The following is a 20,180-nucleotide window of genomic DNA, read 5'->3' on the forward strand; positions in this document are numbered from 1 at the left end:
TACTACCAGGGTGGCCACGGAAAATGCCCTCTTGCTGACCATAATTGTTCAGAATGTGTGTAAATAAAAGCTAAAAGGAAAAAGAAAGAAAATTCTTTAGCTCTTTCAGAAGAGGCAAACGGAGAAATGAGAAATATAAAGAGTTAGGCACTATAAAAATACTAAATACTATAAATAGGGCATTTCCCAACCCACTAAATATTTTGATATTTTCCAGGGATGGAGCCAGAGATGTTCTGGAATGGTGAAGAAGGAGACTGCATGAATAATTGGGGTGGGATAGCAGAGAGTTTGCCAATCCCTACCTCACTGGGTTTTAGTTATGTTTCAGTTAATCTGCCTCATTTATGAGGCAGGTATTTAGTTCTACTTTTCAGATGAGGATACTGAGATTCAGTAAGGTTATTACCCAAACGTACGAGAAAGTCAAGATTTCACAAGATTTCAACCCAACTCGAGTTTTCTAATACCAGTGCATATCAACGGTATTATTAATCCAGACTGAGCGATGAATTAAAAACTCTGACGTGACGCTTCTGCGGGTTTCTGGAACAAGCATGGATCACCTGGGGACGGGGTGAAGTTGGCGTTGCCCTCCTTGCAATAATAGATGCTATTGTGTTGGAGCAGTTATTATGGATCAGATACTGTGCTGGGTCTATGATCTCATTTAGTCCTTACGACAATCCTGTGAGGTTGGCATTACTATGTTCTCTATTTTACAGGTTAGGAAACTGAGCCTTAAATAAACTACTGGCTTTTCCTGAGTATTCTGTGAATAAATTCCTATTACTGAAATACTTAAAAGAGCTAGATTAATAAATTAACAAAGCCCTCTTCGTAGCAACTGTGCTGAAATTCCACACGCGTGGCGTTCCCAGCCTCTGCCACTCGGTGACGTTACGATCAATCCCACCACTTTGTTCCCAGACAAGCTCCACCGCCGCTATCTCGCGAGAGCCGTAGTTTCTTCCATTCGGTTTTGGACATGCGCGGGGCGCAAGGCGCTTTGGCCAGAGTGGTTTGATGGTTTTTTGTCAGTCTTCCTACAGCTGAGCTTCCACAAGACACTTTTTCCCTTTCAGCCACCCCAGATCTCGCGAGACTTGCTTTCTGCTTTCCCCCTCCCACCTTGCGCCTGCGCAGGTCTTCAAAGCAGAAGGTCGCGCTTGGAGGAAGTGGCGGCTTTGAGTCCCGTGGCCCAAGCGCCGTTACTGCTTCTCCGAAGCTCCTGTCGGCTGCTTGCCGAGACACCCTGCCGCCAAGATGCCTCGAATTATGATCAAGGGGGGCGTGTGGAGGAACACCGAGGTAAGTCTCCTTTTCCCGCCGTCCGCTGCCCTCCGCTCCCCTCTAGCAGCTTGTGCGCACGCGCGCGGAGCTTGGGTAGGCGAGGAGGAGACCCTGTGGGATCTGCGTGGAGGGCAGCCTGGGGGCGGACCCGCGGGGCCCTTTCCGTGTGTCCGGGCCCGTGTTGTGCGAGCGCCAGTGGGACAGGGACCGTGATGTAACCACCTGGCTTCTCAGCTCCAAGCTCACTTGTTAGGCCCTTAGTGAACTTTTGTTGACTTGAATACGCCCCCTTCCACCCCCGCGCCCCGGGAGGAACTCAGAGTTCCAACTCAGGGAGAGTTGGTCCCCTGGGGCACCATCCACTCTTAGTCTGGGCATCACGACTCTGTCCGATACTCAGAAATAAAGAAGTTGCCGTGGCCACAACTTTGTTTCTTCATTGACTTCCTTGCAGAGGGGAAGCAGTTTGAGTACCAGGTTCAGAGAGCCCGTTTATGCCCGCGTCTCTCTGGTTACCTGTTATCAGGGCATAACCTGTCTGCCATCCCGACAGATCCCAAGGTCTGGCTCTTTCTGTCACTGCCTTTGCCTGGATGGAAGCCAGAAAGGAAAAACTGCTTAGGATAGTCTCTGCTTCCAGAAACGTAGTGGATAGTGCCATTGGTGAGCCAAAGGGCAGTAGAGTGGGAGTGAAATAGAAATTAGATTTTAGTGCATTTTGTGTTCAAAGTGTACCGAATTTATCAGTTTCTGGAGCACATCATATCTTTTCATGCTCCGTGTCTTTTTTTCGTTAAATTTTATGCCTTCTTTTTTTTACGTCTTTTGCCTTCCTAGCACTTGACATCTTTATGATCATCCTTCAAACCTAGGTCAGAAACACTTATTGGAATCTTTGTAAGAGTTAGTTGCACCCCCAGTATTCTCATGGTACCTTTTTCTTCCGTTTGTTAAAGCTTGCTTTGTCTTTTTGTAAGCATCACATCCTCTGTGTGGTACTGGTTAAGTTTCTTAACTTCTGAGAGCCTCAGTTTTCTAGTTTCTCTAAATTGGGATAATAATACTTACCTCACTTGAGGATTACACGAGTTAATACGTTTGGAATATTTAGAACAGAGTAGGGCACATAGTAGCCTCTGAGTAAGTGCTGGTTGCTCTTTCACCTCACCAGATGGCATTGCGAGAGGACCAGGTCTTGGTATCCCTAGAACCTAGGACAGTAACCAGCGTGAAGTAGGTTGCTTGACAGGTGTTTGCAGAATGAATCAAGTAGAGTAGGTATCTGCTGTATCTGTTTAGTTGAAAATGTATTTAAGTGTAGTAGTACTGCAACCGAGTTACAAATACAGACAGTGAAAACTGCCTCAGCTTGCTCCGAGGGAAGCAGTCTGTTTCAATTTGAGAAGAGATGATTTCTGAGGGAGAGACAGATATAAAATCAAGTAACAGTAGGATTCCTATGCAGTGGTCAAAGCTCTGCAGTCTTTTTAAAACATTATCTTTGATCATGGGAGATGCAGAGGATGGAGTGGGGTATCTCACGAAGCATGTACCTCAAATGCAATGTGGGAAGAAAAGCCTAGAAGTAAAATCGCCCAAGTGCATGCATCTATGACTCCATTAACCTTCTTGTCTGTGACTTGGCTTGCCAGGCTGCCTTGAGATTGGCGCATTCCACGTTGTGATGGGTGCCCTGGTGAAATGGTATCCAGAGACGGGGGGTCTCCGGAAGGAAAGCTGACTGGTGGGGTTGGGGTAGAAATATTTAATTCTTAGGTTAGACCTGAGATTTGGATTATTGGGTCATAAGTAGGGTTAAGGGACTGGCGGGGAAATGCCATGTGTAAACTTGAAACAGGAGGCTTGGATTGGAGAATACATTCACCAGAGTCCCAACTTGCTTCTTGAGGCCTGGATATGTCCTGTTTGATAAGACCTTTTCTGAAGACCTGTTTCAAGGCAGATGTTGCGGAAGTGTTTTTTGAGTGACTATAAATGAATGAGTTATATCTTTTTGTTGTTGTTGTGTTTTTTAGTTGTCCTTTTTGAAGAGAAGGACAGCCACACGTTGAAGAATACTTTTTCTTAATCTTTGTCGTAAAGTAGGGTTTCTCAGATTGGGCTATTCCCACTGCCAATTTATTGAAGAGTGTGGTGTAAGGGTGGGTAGATGTCTTTCTAAGGGATTTCTTCTTAATTTCTTAATTCTTGGTTGCTGTTTATTATTATAGTTAATGAGGTTTTCATCCTTAGTCTTTTAACCTAGGGGGTGTGAATGTGCGTGTTATGTGTCTGTCTCTCCAACAGCCCTATCAGAGTTAATTTAAATTTTGTGTTTTCTCACTTTGAGTTTTGTGACTGAATGTACTCTTTGGCAAATTTTTTTAGGATGAAATTCTGAAAGCAGCGGTAATGAAATATGGGAAAAACCAGTGGTCTAGGATTGCCTCATTGCTGCATAGAAAATCAGCAAAGCAGTGCAAAGCCAGATGGTATGTACCAGTTTAATAAGTGGAAAACAGAAAAGGAGCTTAATTGTGATGATGGAAAATGTCAGCTCTGTGAACCTTATCAAAGGAAGCAGACATCATGATATAACAAGGCATGGAGTGGGAGATGGAATTTGGATTTTTGACTTAGCTGTCACTTTCTTCCTGTGTAATCTTAGGCAAGCCATTTTTCTATCCCTCTCCCCTGCCCTTGTCTTCTCCCAATTAGGGATAATAATACTTGGTCCTAACTGATAGATATGTGAGGTGTCATCTAAATGGGTTAATGTATTTGAGAGTGCTTTGTGAAGCATACAAAGTCTACTTTCAGGGACAGATGAGCCCCAGCTTGTAAATTAATTGTGTTCTAAAAGTGCATAAGTTAGCTGTTTTAGGACTTACTTTCTCAAAGAAATAAGTGATAATGGCTGATTTTCCAAATGAGCCTACAGTAGTTGAGTTTCCTCATAATGCAGTTGAAATATTATATATTTTATAGTTAATATGTTATATATTAAGCATATTTAATATGTTATATATGTTAAAACATAAGCCAGCCCTGAGCCTGTGGTGTCACCTCTTTTTTATTTTTATTTTTTGAGACGGAGTCTCACTCTGTTGCCCAGGCTGGAGTGCAGTGCCGTGATTTCGGCTCACTGCAAGCTTCGCTTCCTGGGTTCACGCCGTTCTCCTGCCTCAGCCTCCCGAGTAGCTGGGACTACAGGCTCCTGCCACCATTCCCTGCTACTTTTTTGTATTTTTAGTAGAGACGGAGTTTCACCGTGTTAGCCAGGATGGTCTCAGTCTCCTGACCTCGTGATTCACCCGCCTCGGCCTCCCGAAGTGCTGGGATTACAGGTGTGAGCCTCCGCGCCCGGCTAGTGTCACCTCTTAAATGATAGGATAGTGGACACGTGAAGCTATTTAGTGTGTTCTTAGCATGAGTTATTTAGCACCATCCCCCAACTCATGTGGCGTTAGGAAAATACTTTGGATTGTACAAGAATGACCTAATTTCCTCGGCACCTGTGTAGGGGAAAGGATCAGAATGTAGAGATTGGCCAGGTGTGGTGACTCACATCTGTAAGCCTAGCACTTTGGGAGGCCAAGGCTGGGATCACCTGAGGCCAGGAGTTTGAGACCAGCCTGGCCAACATGGTGAAAACCCCATCTCTACTAAAAATACAAAAATTAGCCTGGCGTGGTGGCTACTTGGGAGGCTGAAGTGGGAGGATCGGTTGAACCCAGGAGGTGGAGGTTGCAGTGAGCTGAGATGGTGCCACTGCACTCTAGCCTTGGTGACAGAACGAGGCTTTTTTCCATCTCAGAAAAAAAAAGAATGTAGAAATTGGCTGTTAAAGAGGAAGATGATTTTTAGGCTGAAGAAATGGTTCCGATTTCTGTTTGTCTTAGTGGTACCAGTTCCTGCTCTCATATTTGGTAGGACGTAAGTCCTGTTTGCCTGCCTGTCATCCAGCTAAGTAGACTGGATGGAAAAGGTGTGCTGGGTGGGGAATTAGGAAAGACGGAGGGGATGTCGTAGTAGTTTTACTTAAATTTTAAAACATATCAAATGAAAGGATACGGTGAATTTAGTGAGTGTAAGTCAAATGCTTAAAGAAATAGGCCTTGGTGTGAGAACCAAAGCATGAGAAAATAGTATGAAAACTGGAAACACTGTACAAAACGTGTCTTCCAAATATTTCAAAATTTCTAGAAAAGTGTAAAAATAAATAAAAACAAATGATAGTTGAGAAAGAAAGCATATGATCATGATATAGTGAAGTAACCTTTTTTAACCATTACTAATCTTGCATAATTAAAATAAAATAGAATGTGATGAGATGGGGAATATTGGCTGGGTTAAGTGTGACCACACAGCAAATATTCTGTTGTCAAAAAGAACAGTTTTAGTAATTGAAGGATGAGAGCATTTGTTTTTCAGACACTAGAAGTCAGTGTATCCATTGTGCAAATTCGATGTTTATGCCAGGTAACTGACTAATATATAAAATGATCTATTTTTAATAGGTATGAATGGCTGGATCCAAGCATTAAGAAGACAGAATGGTCCAGAGAAGAAGAGGAAAAACTCTTGCACTTGGCCAAGTTGATGCCAACTCAGTGGAGGACCATTGCTCCAATCATTGGAAGAACAGCGGCCCAGTGCTTAGAACACTATGAATTTCTTCTGTAAGTGAATCTTCAGAAAGAGCATAGAATATATGTATATGTTCTGAAAGAGGCTGAATAAACTTTGAGTATTTTTTCTCTTAAACTTTTAATTATGGATGTGAGTAAAGCCAAAGTTAAAGCCATTGGATAATATTTTCCAAATCTCAGATGGTTGATCAAAATTATGCCTTCTATTATATACTTCCTAAAATAATAATTTAAAAGATTTATACAAGTCATGCATGTTCATCATAGAAAATCCGGGGAAAAAATAGTAAAAGAGCAAATAAAAGTCACCCATAATCACACTGCTAAGAATTAACTACTGGAACGTTTTGGTTCTTTACTAATAGTGTTTTTTTTTTTTTTTTAAATTTGTATGGCTGTACTGCATTTGTGACTAGGATCCGTTTGGGTCCTATTTCAGAGTGGTTGAAACCAGTCACTGAAAGTAACAAATTTTAATATCATTTATTTCAGATGAAGTGATAGTAAAAAGGCTTTATGTTGTTAAAGCCCATCCATTGTTTTCTTAGGGGGGAAAAAGAGTGTCAGAACTTGGAAATCTGGTAATTTTAACACTAAATGGTATTATAGTGTGAGTAACTCCTGTGGGCTTTTTTCTAGGGATAAAGCTGCCCAAAGAGACAATGAAGAGGAAACAACAGATGATCCACGAAAACTTAAACCTGGAGAAATAGATCCAAATCCAGAAACAAAACCAGCGCGGCCTGATCCAATTGATATGGATGAGGGTAAGTGTATGCTTTGAGGAATTTATTTCTTTGGTAACTGTAAACTCCTCTGGCCTTTTTGTAACTCTTTTAGTTCCTTTCTGAACTCCTCTACTTTAGAATTCTTTTTTTTTTTTTTTTTCCTGAGACAAGGTCTTGCTCTGTTACCCAGGCTGGAATAAAGTGGCACAGTTATGGTTCACTGCAGTTTTGACCTCCTGGGCTTAAGCAGTCCTCCCACCGCAGCCTCCTGAGTAGTTGAGACTACAGATTTATGCCGCCATACCTGGCTTATTTTTAAATTTTTTGTAGAGATGGGGTCTCCCTGTGTTACCCAGGCTGGTCTCAAACTCCTGGCTTAAGCTATCCTCCCTTTTCTGCCTCCCAAAGTGTTGAGATTATAGGTGTGAGCCACTATACCTGGCCCCCAATTTTGTCAGCGGTGTTCTTATTCTAAGTATCTTTCCAAATATGTCCAGTGTTTTCTGTTATAGAGTAGTTGCTTTTTCTGAACAGTGCCCCTTCATCTTCTGTTTCTTAAGTTCAGTTAATTAAGCAGTGTTACTGGGTGTGGTGGTGTGTGCCTGTAGGGCTAGCTGCTAAGGAAGTTGAGATGGGTCGATCTCTTTAGCCCAGGAGTTGAAGGCCAGTCTGGGCATCATAACCTCTTGAGCCTAGATAGAAGTTGGAGGCCAGCCTGGGCAACATAATGAGACCCTGTCTTTAAAATTGATAGTGTGATTCTATTGTGTAGATTTTTCAGAGGCTAGAGGTGAGCCCTTGAGGATTCTATTTCTCATTCCTATTCTGTAGAGACAGACAACAAGTCTCAGTCCTCCTATTAATTACTTATTTGACTATAGGCAAGTTATTTATTCTGTGTGAGAAGGCAACACTGTGAGACAGTGATGGAGACTTAACAGTGATTCTGTGAGGCATTGAATCAGGGATTCCACAATAGAAAGTATATGGAATCAACTTAAGTGTCCATTAATGGGTGAATGGGTAAAGAAAATGTGGGCTGGGCATGGTGGCTCACGCCTGTAATCCCAGCACTTTGGGAGGCTGAGGTGGGCAGATCACTTGAGCCCAGGAGTTCAAGACCAGCCTGACCAACATGGTGAAACCCTGCCTCTATAAAAAATACAAAAATTAGCCAGGTATGGTAGCGCATGCCTGTAGATCCAGCTACTGGGGAGGCTGAGGTGGGAGAATCACTTGAGCCCAGGAGGCTGAGTTTGCTGTGAACCGAGATCAAGCTACTGCACTCCAGCCTGGGCAACAGAGCAGGACCCTGTCTCAAAAAAAAAAAAAAAAAGGTGGTACACACACACACACGAATACTATTTGGTCATAAAAAGCAATGAAATCATGTCATTTGCAGTAACATGGATGGACTAGAAGTCATTATGTTAAGTGAAATAAGCCAGGCATAGAGAGAGAAATACTGCATGTTTTCCCTCATATGTGGCAGCTAAAAGCGTTGATCTCATGGAGGTAGAGAATAGAGTGATAGATGCCAGAGGCTGGGTATGGTGTGTGGGTGGGAGAGCAGGATGAAGAGAGGTTGGTTAATGGGTACAAACATAGATGGAAAGAAACAAGTTATAATGTTTGATAACAGAATAATTGGGTGACTATAGTTAGTAATGGTATATTACATATTTCATAGTAGCTGGAAGAGAGGTCTGAAATAAATACTCAAGGTGATGGATACCCCAGATACCCTGACTTGAACATTATACATTCTATGCATGTAACAAACTCTCACATGTACCCTATAAATGTGTAAAGTATGATGTATCAGTTAACAGAATCAGGAATTGGATTTTCAACCCGTGTGTGCCACCTCTTAGCTGTTTGACCTTACACAAGTCATAAAATCTCTCTGAGCTTTAATTCCCTTTCTTGCTAGATGGGGAATCTTAATACCTGCTTTACCTTAGCAGGGTTGTTGTGAAGCCCTCAGTGAATATTTGTTGAGTTTCTGAAATGTAAACTTTGAATGTAGTGGTTCCCAAAGGCAGACTGTGGCTAGGCTGGCTGCATCATTATCACAGGGGGAGCATTTAAAAATAGAAATATCAGGGCTTCTCCTGTATGTACTGAGACAGTACATCTGGGGTGGTGTGGGAGGCAAGGGAAGAGCAGTTATCTTGGAATCTGAGTATTTTACAAGTTTCCATGTGATTTAATTGGACAGCCTTGCGTAGGAATTGTTCTAAGGCATCAATAGTGGCATGTGTTATTCTGTTCTATAGAGCCATGAAAAATGTATTGGAGGAGAGAAATTGTTCTGAGGGGAAAAAAAAGTATCTAATGATAGCAATTCTCTCATAATTAAATAGTTTTTACCCTGTTTCACAATTTGTGCTGTGCCAGTTAGTTGATGATAATGAAGGATATAATAATTGTAGCTGCTGTTTAATGAATACTTGCTGGATGCTTTACATATTTCATTTTACTTAGCTCTTCTGAAAATCCTTGTGAAATAGGAATTGTTATTCCAATTTTATAGGGAAACATGCTTAGGGAGGGTAAGTAAGTGACTAAGGTCACATAGCTAGCAAGTGGTGGGCCTGATTTTTAACCTAGGTTCTTTGACTTCAAAACTCAAGCTGTTTCCATTATGCTACACCATAAAATCAGTATTTTTTTTTTTTCTCATTTTGAGCAATAGAGTGTCTGTCTCTTACATACCTTGCTTCTGAAGTATGTAAGAACTAAGAAAATACTTAGTTTTTCTTCTTTTAATTTTGGCAGATGAACTTGAGATGCTTTCTGAAGCCAGAGCCCGCTTGGCTAACACTCAGGGAAAGAAGGCCAAGAGGAAAGCAAGAGAAAAGCAATTGGAAGAAGCAAGGTATGTGTGTATATAGGAATAAAAAGCAAAGTGTTTTTCTCATGTAACGATCAACACGGAATACTTCTGTGACCAGATATGTGTTTTTTTTTTTTTCCCGCCCCACCAGCAAGCAGGCAGTCAATTCTGCAGTGGATAGCTGGGTGTCCTCTATTTCAGTTAATTCTAATACTGTCTTCCTGGAGATAGCTCCATATCTTACAGGTTGAGGACTTAGTCCCACAAGACTGAACCCCAGTTTTGATGCTGACCCTAAGCCCCAGGTTATTTATTTATTTATTTTTTTGAGACAGAGTCTCGCTCCGTCGCCCAGGCTGGAGTGCAGTGGCGTGTTCTGGGCTCACTGCAAGCTCCGCCTCCCGGGTTCACGCCATTCTCCTGCCTCAGCCTCCCGAGTAGCTGGGACTACAGGTGCCCGCCACCTCGCCCGGCTAGTTTTTTGTATTATTTTTAGTAGAGCCGGGGTTTCACTGTGTTAGCCAGGAAAGTCTCGATCTCCTGACCTCGTGATCCGCCCATCTCGGCCTCCCAAAGTGCTGGGATTACAGGCTTGAGCCACCGCGCCCGGCCGCCCCAGGTTATTTTGCTTGTTTGTGACCAATGAGCCAGGTTCCACTGCCCCCACCTCGGGTTCCATTCATTTGCTAGAGGGCTCACAGAACTCAGGGAAACACCCACATTTACTGGTTTATTACAAAGGATATTTTAAGGATACAAATTAACATTCACATGAAGAGATACATAGGGTGAAGCCCAGAAGGGTCCTGAGTGCAGGAGCTTATGTCCCATTGAAGCTGGGGTATGCCACCCTCTCAGCAAGTGGGTGTGTTCTTGTTCACCTTTTTGGAAGCCCCCATGTATTTGGCTGCCCACAAGTTCTCCAGACCCTGTCCTTTTGGGTTTTTGTGGAGGCTTCATTAAATAGGCAAGGTTCATTACGTCATTGGCCATTGCTTATCAACTCAATCTTCAGCCCTTCTCCCCTCTCCTGAGGTTGGAGGCGGGGAGCTGAAAGTCCCAACCCCTCTAGTCCTGCTGTGGTCTTTCTGGTGACTGCCAGCTATCAGTCAACTCATTAACATGCAGAAAGACACTTATCACTTGGAAGAGTCCCAGGATTTTAGGAGCTGTATTGTTGGAAACACGGATGAAGACCAAATACGTTATTTCACAATGTCACAGTGTGCTTGTCTGCATTCACAGTTCAATAATTATTCTAGGCATCCTTAGGACCAATAAAACTGCATGATTTATTAACCCTGTTGGGTGAATGATAATTGGAATTGTCCAGTTCCCATTTCACTAGTATTCTTTTTTTTTTTTTTTTTTTTTTGAGACGGAGTCTCGCTCTGTCCCCCAGGCTGGAGTGCAGTGGCCGGATCTCAGCTCACTGCAAGCTCCGCCTCCCAGGTTTACGCCATTCTCCTGCCTCAGCCTCCCTAGTAGCTGGGACTACAGGCGCCCGCCACCTAGCCCGGCTAGTTTTTTGTATTTTTTAGTAGAGACGGGGTTTCACCGTGTTAGCCAGGATGGTCTCGATCTCCTGACCTCGTGATCCGCCCGTCTCGGCCTCCCAAAGTGCTGGGATTACAGGCTTGAGCCACCGCGCCCGGCTTCACTAGTATTCTTTACCTTCTTTATTTCTCTGAAAATATCTTGTGTTTTTTTCTCCTAACCATTTCAGAATAGTTATAGAAAACCATATTTCAAAAAAAAATTTAAGCTATGGCAGAAGTAATGCCCAGTTTATCCAGTATGTTGAGTGTGTTCTGTTGGCATATGAGACATTCATTTGTTGTAGCTATTTTGGAGTCAGATGACTGTAGGACACACAAGATTATGTGTCTTTTGTATGACTGCCAATTAGTTACTTTCCTTGATTGGTATTGGAAAGGCACTGGCTGTGAAACAGGAAACTTGGCTGAACAAAGAGGGAATTAATGAGCCTAGAACCAAATTTTAGGTCCTCATAGAAATCTGTATTTAAAAAGTAAATGAATATATATTACACATTGTCTTTCACCCAGGATTTTCTTCTCTTTCCCCTTTTTTCCTTTTGGCTAAGTCCATGATATCAGTTCTAATAGCCCAGAAACCAGGATGATGTCACTAAAGAGCAAATCTGGACTGCGTAACAGCTTATTAGCTTCTGGGATTCAGGCCCTAGAATAACCTCCCTATCCTATAGAGTGCCTCTTGTGGCCCCCAGGTTGGCCTGCTGGTTCTTCTTGACCTGATGACTAGCTTTGTGTTGTAATTAATGGCTTTGAAGTGCCAGATCCTGGGATGGAGGATTTTTTAATGCCTCAGGATGCATGTTGACAGAGCTGGCCCATTGCTAGCCTAGAATAGTTAGCTTATTTGGGGGTATTAGCTGCCTGGGACAGTAAACAGAAACCAAGAGGAGGTACTAACTTTTCTACCATTCTTGGCCACCTCTCTATTCTGTGTACTCTTTAGAGTTAGGTACTGTGAGTAAGGTTGAAAAAAAATCACTTTTCCATTTTTATCCATGGTTGTAGGGGACCAAATTTTTAGAGCCCTTTAACCATGTGGTTTGGGCCAGGGACACAGCAAATGCATATGTGAAAAATCTCCAAGTGTGGCTAGCATTGATTGCTTTAAATAAAATTTGCAGATTTTAATTTACCCTATAATTTCTTGTAGGCATTCTTGTAGAATCTACACATCTTTATAAGTTATATTGTAACAGGCTGGATTGGCCTCTATGCAAAGTGCAGTGCAGGGCTGTTTGCTTTAAAATGTTAAATTACAAATCTACCTTACAACTTAAAGCAGTTTTTTATTGATTATAAAAGTAACACATTTTTCCTTCCAGTATTGTTAATGTTCTCATTTTGGGACATAGGTGATATAATGCTATATGGCTTGGTTATATTCATTTAGCGTTATGATGTAAAGGTTTTCTAATGTGGTTTGAAGTCTTTATTTCCATTATTTATAAATGAAATTACTTTAAAATTTGAAATATATTTTTCTAAACCTTTCTCTCTCTCAACATAGATGTGCATTTATGTGTATATATGTACACAAACATTTATACAAAGTTGGATCATACTGTAGTTTTAATGAGAAGTCAGCTGTAAATCTTACTGAGATTTCCTTGTAAGTGTTGAATCATTTTTGTCATACTGTTTTTAATTTTAATTTTAATTTTTTTTTAAGAGAGGGTCTTTGTTGCCTAGGCTGTAGTGCAGAGTTCACTGCAGCCCTGAACACCTGGGCTCAAGCAGTCCTTTGCCTTAGCTCCCTGAGTAGCTGCATCTACAGATGCACACCACCATTCCCAACTAAATAAAAAAAAATTTTTTTTGTCGAGACGGAGTCTCGCTGTGTTGCCCAGGCTGGTCTTGAACTCCTGACCTCAAGCTATCCTCTTTTCTTGGCCTCCCAAAGTGCTGGGACTGCAGGCGCGAGCCACTGTGACTGGTTTGTCTTACTGCTTTTAAATCTTCTCGTCTTTGATGTTCAACATTTTTAATATGATGTGTCTGTTTGTAGATTTCTTTTTGTTTATCTTACTTGGAGTTCATTGAGCTTACTGGATATGTAGATTAATGTTTTTCAATAAATTTTTCAAAATTTCAGCCGTTATGTATCTGCAAATATTTAATTCTGCTACTTTCACTTCTCTCCTTTTGGTACCCCTGTTATGCTTATGTTGGTGCATTTAATAGTGCCACATATTTCTCTGAGGCTCTATTCATATTTCTTCATTCTTTTTCTCTGTTTAGATTGCATAATTGTTACTGCTCTGTCTTAAAGTTTGTTAATTCTTCTGCCAGTTCACATCTACTGTTGAGACTCTTCAGTGAAGTTTACATTTCAGCTTTGTACTTTGTTTTGTTTTGTTTTTTTGAGACAGAATCTCACTCTGTCGCCAGGTTGGAGTGCAGTGGCGCCATCTAGGCTCACTGCAAGCTCCGCCTCCCGGGTTCATGCCATTTTCCGGCCTCAGCCTCCTGAGTAGTTGGGACTACAGGCATCTGCCACCACACACAGCTAATTTTTTGTATTTTTAGTAGAAACGGGGTTTCACCATGTTGGCCAGGATGGTCTCGGTCTCTTGACCTCGTGATCTGCCCACCTTGGCCTCCCAAAGTGCTGGGATTACACGCGTGAGCCACCGTGCTCAGCCTGTACTTTTTTTCTTTTTTCTTTTAGACAGCTTTGCTCTGTCACCCTGGCTGTAGTGCAGTGGCATGATCTCTGCTCACTGCAACTCCACCTGCCGGGTTCAAGCGGTTCTCCTGCCTCAGCCTCCCGTGTAGCTGGGACTACAGGCGTGTGCCAGCATACTTGGCTGATTTTTGTATTTTTAGTAGAGAGAATTTCACCAGGTTGGCCAGGCTGGTCTCAAACTCCTGACCTCAGGTAATCCGCCTGCCTCGACCGTCCAAAGTGCTGGGATTACAGTGTGAGCCACCACGCCTGGCCACTTTTTTTTTTTTAAATTACGTAAATTTTTTTTCATTTTTGTTATTTCATTCCCTTTCTAAGTTAGCTGATCAGCTTTGTGCTTTTCAATTTGAGAATTTCCATTTGTTTCTTTTTAAGCATTTTTATCTCTTTACTGATATTCTCTATTTGATGCAACATTGTTATCATACCTTCCTTTACCTTTTGGTTTTCTTTTGTTCTTGGAACATAATGGCTACTTTCAAGTCTGTTAATCTGACATCTGGTTGCACTGTCAGGCAGTTTCTGTTGCTTGCAGTTTTTCTAGCATTTGGGTCATTCTTTCCTGTTTCTTTGCGTGTCTTAAATTTCTTGTTGGAAAGGAGACATTTAAGATGATATATTGTAGCAATTTTGGGTAATTCCCCAGCCTTCATTTATTATTTGCTTGTTTACTTGTTTGGTGACTGGTTTATTTTATTTTATTTTATGTTTTTGAGATGGAGTCTCGCTCTGTCACCCAGGCTGGAGTGCAGTGGCATGATCTCGACTCACTGCAACCTCTGCCTCCTGGGTTCAGGTAGGTCTCTTGCTTCAGCCTCCAGAGTAGCTGGGATTACAGGCACTCTCTACCGTGCCTGGCTAATTTTTATGTTTTTAATAGAGACAGGGTTTCCCCATGTTGGCCAGGCTGGTCTTGAATTCCTGACCTCAGATGATCCACCTGCCTTGGCCTCCCAAAGTCCTGGGATTACAGGCATGAGCCAGCGTGTCTGGGCAATTTTAGTCTATCTAATTCTTCCCTTCCCTCCTGTGAGAAATGTGAAGCATCTGATGTTGCTTCCCAGGGAGGCAGTCTTGTGTATGCTCACAGACACCCTGAGATGGCATGGTTTGGGCAGGGCTCTCTTTGACGTTCCTTTCCCTGTTAAGTTTTGCTGATTGCCAGCTGTTTGCTGTGTTTTCAACAATGTCTTGGGGCATAAGTTGCACTACAAATTGATCCAGTCAAATTTGGGCTCCTTTCAAGGGATGCTTCCTGATGTCAATGTTTGAGATTTATTCTCACCCCGGGAGGGCTCCTCCCAGCTCTTATTCCCTGTTTCTCTCTGGCAAACTACTAGGCCTACAGATTCACTGATATCTCCATTGAGTCTGTCAAGTTTTTTCCCAGCTTGCCTTTTACCAGAACTTCCACTGTTTTTGAGAGTGCCCTTAGGCTTGAACTTCTCTACACTCTGTTGCAAATGAAGTCCTTTTGTTTGAGGAGAAATGTGGAGCTCAGTTCTATGTCCTGCTTCTTCCCCAGGGCTCTGACAGGGCATGTCTCCAAGTGACAGCCCTACTTTATTAGCTGAGTGTTTGGTGGGAAGTGGGGGATGGACAGCAGCCCAAGGTTTCGTTGGCTTGCCCTCCCTGTCCACCCCCAGTGTGGAACCCTCACAGGCTATCAGGGCTCCAGTATTCTCAGCAGCATTGTGTCCAGAGCTAGGACTTCTGTTTGGGTGGAGGAAGGAAGGCCGCTTCTCAGCCAGTCTTGATGGAACTTTGCCACCAGAAATACTGATGTCCTGCTCCTCCTGGAATGAAAGCCCTTCTGCTGGGAGCTGGAGGGTAGAAGGAGTCCTGGGTTCTTGGCTGCACTTGTGTGGAGTGGGGTCTCTGTTTCTCTGAGCTGGGGGGAAGGAGGGAGTGGGTCTTGATTTAAATATTAGATTTTCGTGTTTCTTACTGAGTTTAAGTAGATTTTCTTGATTTAATGTTTATATAGTTGCTGTATCTGCTTCAGATCCTCTTCAGAGACTTCAATTGGTTGTTTTTAAAATATATATAATTTTCACCATTCTTCCTGGGTAGTGAGTTTATGGAGTTCCTCATGCTGTCATGCTGGAAGTTACTCATAGATACTGTTTTGTAACTTGTTTTCCATCTTTAATATTGTGAATAGCTTTATCTTATGAAATCATTACAGTTATAGCAACATAGGAAGATTAAAAAAAGTAAAAATTAAATGGAATTCCACTCTGCAATGACTATCGTTATTAATATTTTGGTGGACGTGCTTTGATAGATACGCATACAGTTCTTACGTGTTGCTCTGTAACATGTAAACTTTCTAACATTTTTTACACAGTGGTATGTCCTGGGCCTCTTTCCATGTCAGAGTAGATTTATAGCCTTTTAAAAGTTTATGTAAATGTCTGTATAATATCTTATAAATTCATTTAATTTCTTACTGATAGATGTTTAGATTGTATCCAGCTATCCACTATTATAAACAGTGCTTAGTGAACAGCCTTGTAGTTAAGTCCTTGCTCATGGTCTAACTTATTTCCCTAGGCTAAAGGCTAAGGAGTGAAATTGCTGCTCAAAAAATATGAAAATCTTTAGGCTGTGAATGTGTATTTCTAACTTCTCTTTGGGAAAAGATGCACCAATATACTTTTTCATTACCAGTGAAGCAGACTGTCCATTTTTTGCAGCCTTGCCATTAAAACAAAAAACTGAATGGTATTAATTAGATATGCACAAATGGTACTTGTTAATTTAATTTGTGATTCTTTAATTGTTAAGTAAAACTTTCGTCATTTTAGCTGCCTGCATTGTTTACTTTGTGAACTGTTTCCTTTTGCTCTTTTTACACCCTTTGAGTGCATTTAAAAAAAAAAAAAAACTTTGCTTAGACTCTTTATATTTAATCATCATACTAGTTGCAAATATTTTTTCCTAGTATTTGCCTTTTAATTTCATTTATAAATTTTCATAGTGCTACAATTAGAAGTTTTGTATCTCAAAGCTATTCAGTGTGCAGATGAGTGGACTAAAAGGAAAAAAAAAGCTGTTGATTTTTTTCTTTTGCCATTTATTTAATTTATATTTGCTAAGTACATTTCCATCCAGAAATAAGATATATATTTACTTGTAGTTCCTTTTGGTTTTTCTTTTTGCCTTATTGTGTGCATGTGTGTGTGCACCTTTAAATTAAAACTAGGATTTGTTTTGGTGAATGATGTGAGGTAAGGATTTAAATAAATATTTCTTCCCTAAATAAATAGATAGTTTTTTTTTAACTGTATGGGATAATTTGTCCCTGCCACATGGCGGATGATTTTCAAAGTGATTTTGCATTCTTTTCAGACGTCTTGCTGCCCTCCAAAAAAGAAGAGAACTTCGAGCAGCTGGCATAGAAATTCAGAAGAAAAGAAAAAGGAAGAGAGGAGTTGATTATAATGCTGAAATCCCATTTGAAAAAAAGCCTGCCCTTGGTTTTTATGATACTTCCGAGGAAAACTACCAAGCTCTTGACGCAGATTTCAGGAAATTAAGACAACAGGATCTTGATGGGGAGCTAAGATCGTAAGTTGCCTTTCTGATTTTGGAAATGGAAAGGAATAGTAGGAGGAGTCTTACGAAGGGCGAAGTATTATCCTTGTCAGAGCCAGATTTTTATTATTTATTTAAAATTCTTTTAAAATTAATTTTTTTTTTGAGACAGGGTCTTGCTGTGTTGTCCAGGCTGGAGTACAGTGGTACAAACATGACTTACTGAAGACTTGACCTCCTGGGCTCAAGCAATCCTCCCACCTCAGCCTCCTGAGTAGCTAGGCCTTCAGGTGCACACCACCACACCTAGATAATTTTTTTTTTTATTTTGTAGGGTGGGATCTCCTTTTATTGTCCAGACTGGTCTCAAACTCCTGGGCTCAAGCGATCCTCCTTAAAGTGTTGGGATTATAGGCATCAGTTACTGTGCCTGGTCTAGATTTTTATTAGTACAATGTGGCCTACATATGGTTTTATTTATTTAATGGATTCATCTTTCTGAGAAAATCAGGGACTCTGGCTATCATGTTTTTAGCACAGAATGCTGTTTTTTTTTTTTTTTTTTTTTTGAGACAGAGTCTCGCTTAGTCGCCCAGGCTGGAGTGCAGTGGCGCGATTTCGGCTCACTGCAAGCTCCGCCTCCCGGGTTCACGCCATTCTCCTGCCTCAGCCTCCCGAGTAGCTGGGACTACAGGCGCCCGCCGCCTCGCCCGGCTAATTTTTTGCATTTTTAGTAGAGACGGGGGTTTCACCATGTTAGCCAGGATGGTCTCGATCTCCTGACCTCGTGATCCGCCCGCCTCGGCCTCCCAAAGTGCTGGGATTACAGGCGTGAGCCACCGCGCCCGGCCCAGAATGCTGTTTATGGCTCTTAAGTTGAAGTGCGTGACTCTTAATTGACTGTTTACTCTTTGAATCACATTTTAACTTTTAGGTACATTTATGAATAGGTTAGTTTCACTGGTGGCTGAGGAATCTGTCAAAATTGAGTCTGGTTTTTTTAGTCTTTAAAAAAATTTGTTTTTTTTTTAAGACAAGGTCTCACTCTATCACCCAGGCTAGAGTACAGTGACATGATCACAGCTCACTGTATCTTCCACCTCCCAGGCTCAAGTGATCCTTCCACCTCAACCTCCCAAGTAGCTGGGACTACAGATGTGTGCCACCATGACTGGCTAATTTTTTATTTTTTGTAGAGAGGTGGGTCTTGCCATATTATCCATGCTGGCCTTAAACTCCTAGGCTCAAACTGTCCTCCCTTTGCCTCTCTCACAAAGTGTTGGGATAACAGGCGTGAGTCACCATGCCCGGCCCTTTTAGTCTTTTCTAGTGAAAAATTTTGTTTTTATTAAGATGAAATTAAAAGAAAAAACTACTGATCCTTTCACTTGATGGGATAGATACACTTTTATAAAATCTTTATGTTTTAGAAGATAGCAGATTTTCCCTATTTCTTGAGATTTTTAGTTTCTTTAAATCTCATATCTGAATATTGTAGGGAAAGTATTTTATGGTTGTCAAGGATTTTTTAAAGTTTTCTGCTCTGTTGACCTTTAATTTCTGTTGATATGAATTGTTACAAAACAACAGCTATCAGCCATTGTAAAATAGGATTTTCTTAGATGTACTCCATTGTATTTATTCCTCAAATTAGGACTTTGCTTTAGGTAGGCTGTACAAATAAAGAGATGGAACAGGAAAACTATTGATTTGGAAGGAGTACTAAGTGGGGGAGGCAAGAAAGACGCAGAAGGGGAGGAGGTATTCCTGGAGCTTTGAAAGACTGCTTCGAGCCTGTCTTTAGGCTTCTTAATCATGTTTAGATGTCGCTTGTCAGTATTAAAACAGCCTTTTTAAAAAAATTGTGAATTTTAAGAATCATGACAATTTAGTAAGTTTTAAAGGGAAATTTAAATACTATATTTTAATATTATTTCTTTCATACACATTGTCCTTTTTACATACTTGTCATACTTTTTCCTATGTGCACACACATTTTCATTGAATGTTCATAATATAGGAATAGTTTTTCTTTTGACATTATGTGGAATGTTTTGCTTATCACAGTCTTCATACTTATATGTTTTAATATTTAGTACTTCAATTACTTAGGGTATGTTATTAATAATTTTATTGCTATTCTGAGTTTGCTTTTATCTTGAATATAGTAAGTAATGGTGTAGGGGACCACTTAATGCATATTGTTTTTGCCTTTTTTTAGTTCTTTTCTTTTCTTTTCTTTTTTTTTTTTGCGATGGAGTCTTTCTCTATCGCCCAGGCTGGAGTATAGTGGCAGGATCTCAGCTCACTGCAACCTCCACCTCCCAGGTTCTAGTGATTCTCCTGCCTCAGCCTCCGAGTAGCTGGGATTACAGGCACACGCCACTACGCCTGGCTAATTTTTGTATTTTTAGTAGAGACGAGATTTCGCCACGTTGGCCTGGCTGGTCTCGCACTCCTGACCTCAGGTAATCCACCCACCTTGGCCTCCCAAAGTGTTGGGATTACAGGCGTGAGCCCCTGCACCCGGCTTTTTAGTTATTTTCTTAGAAATGAGGTTGTTTGTTCAAAGGGTATGAGTATTTGTATGAATTTTAATGTTTTTGCCTATATGTAACTTACAAATGTCTTTTCTACCTTGATCCATGACAGTGAAAAAGAAGGAAGAGATAGAAAAAAAGACAAACAGCATTTGAAAAGGAAAAAAGAATCTGATTTACCATCAGCTATTCTTCAAACTAGTGGTGTTTCTGAATTTACTAAAAAGAGAAGCAAACTAGTACTTCCTGCCCCTCAGGTAATCTGATAAAAGCAAATTTTTCACTATGTGAATTTATATGCTTATATCATTTATTCAGCAAATGTTTGAAGGCCTGTGTGCCA

At 41.2% G+C, this 20,180-nt stretch overlaps 1 protein-coding gene across 1 annotated transcript in view; it reads left to right on the forward strand.

Moving 5' to 3' along the window:
- The first annotated feature begins 955 nt into the window (after positions 1–955).
- CDC5L (cell division cycle 5 like) overlaps positions 956–20,180 on the forward strand; it is a 58,516-nt gene continuing 39,291 nt past the window's right edge. The window contains exons 1-7 of the mRNA XM_025382580.1: positions 956–1,311; positions 3,682–3,785; positions 5,814–5,975; positions 6,585–6,712; positions 9,455–9,554; positions 17,112–17,330; positions 19,950–20,094. Of these exons, the coding sequence (XP_025238365.1) occupies positions 1,267–1,311; positions 3,682–3,785; positions 5,814–5,975; positions 6,585–6,712; positions 9,455–9,554; positions 17,112–17,330; positions 19,950–20,094 (903 nt within the window). The 5' untranslated portion in view covers positions 956–1,266. The remainder of the gene's footprint in view (positions 1,312–3,681; positions 3,786–5,813; positions 5,976–6,584; positions 6,713–9,454; positions 9,555–17,111; positions 17,331–19,949; positions 20,095–20,180) is intronic.

The sequence above is a fragment of the Theropithecus gelada genome, chromosome 4 (assembly GCF_003255815.1).
Source record: "Theropithecus gelada isolate Dixy chromosome 4, Tgel_1.0, whole genome shotgun sequence".
NCBI classification, from domain to species: domain Eukaryota; kingdom Metazoa; phylum Chordata; class Mammalia; order Primates; family Cercopithecidae; genus Theropithecus; species Theropithecus gelada.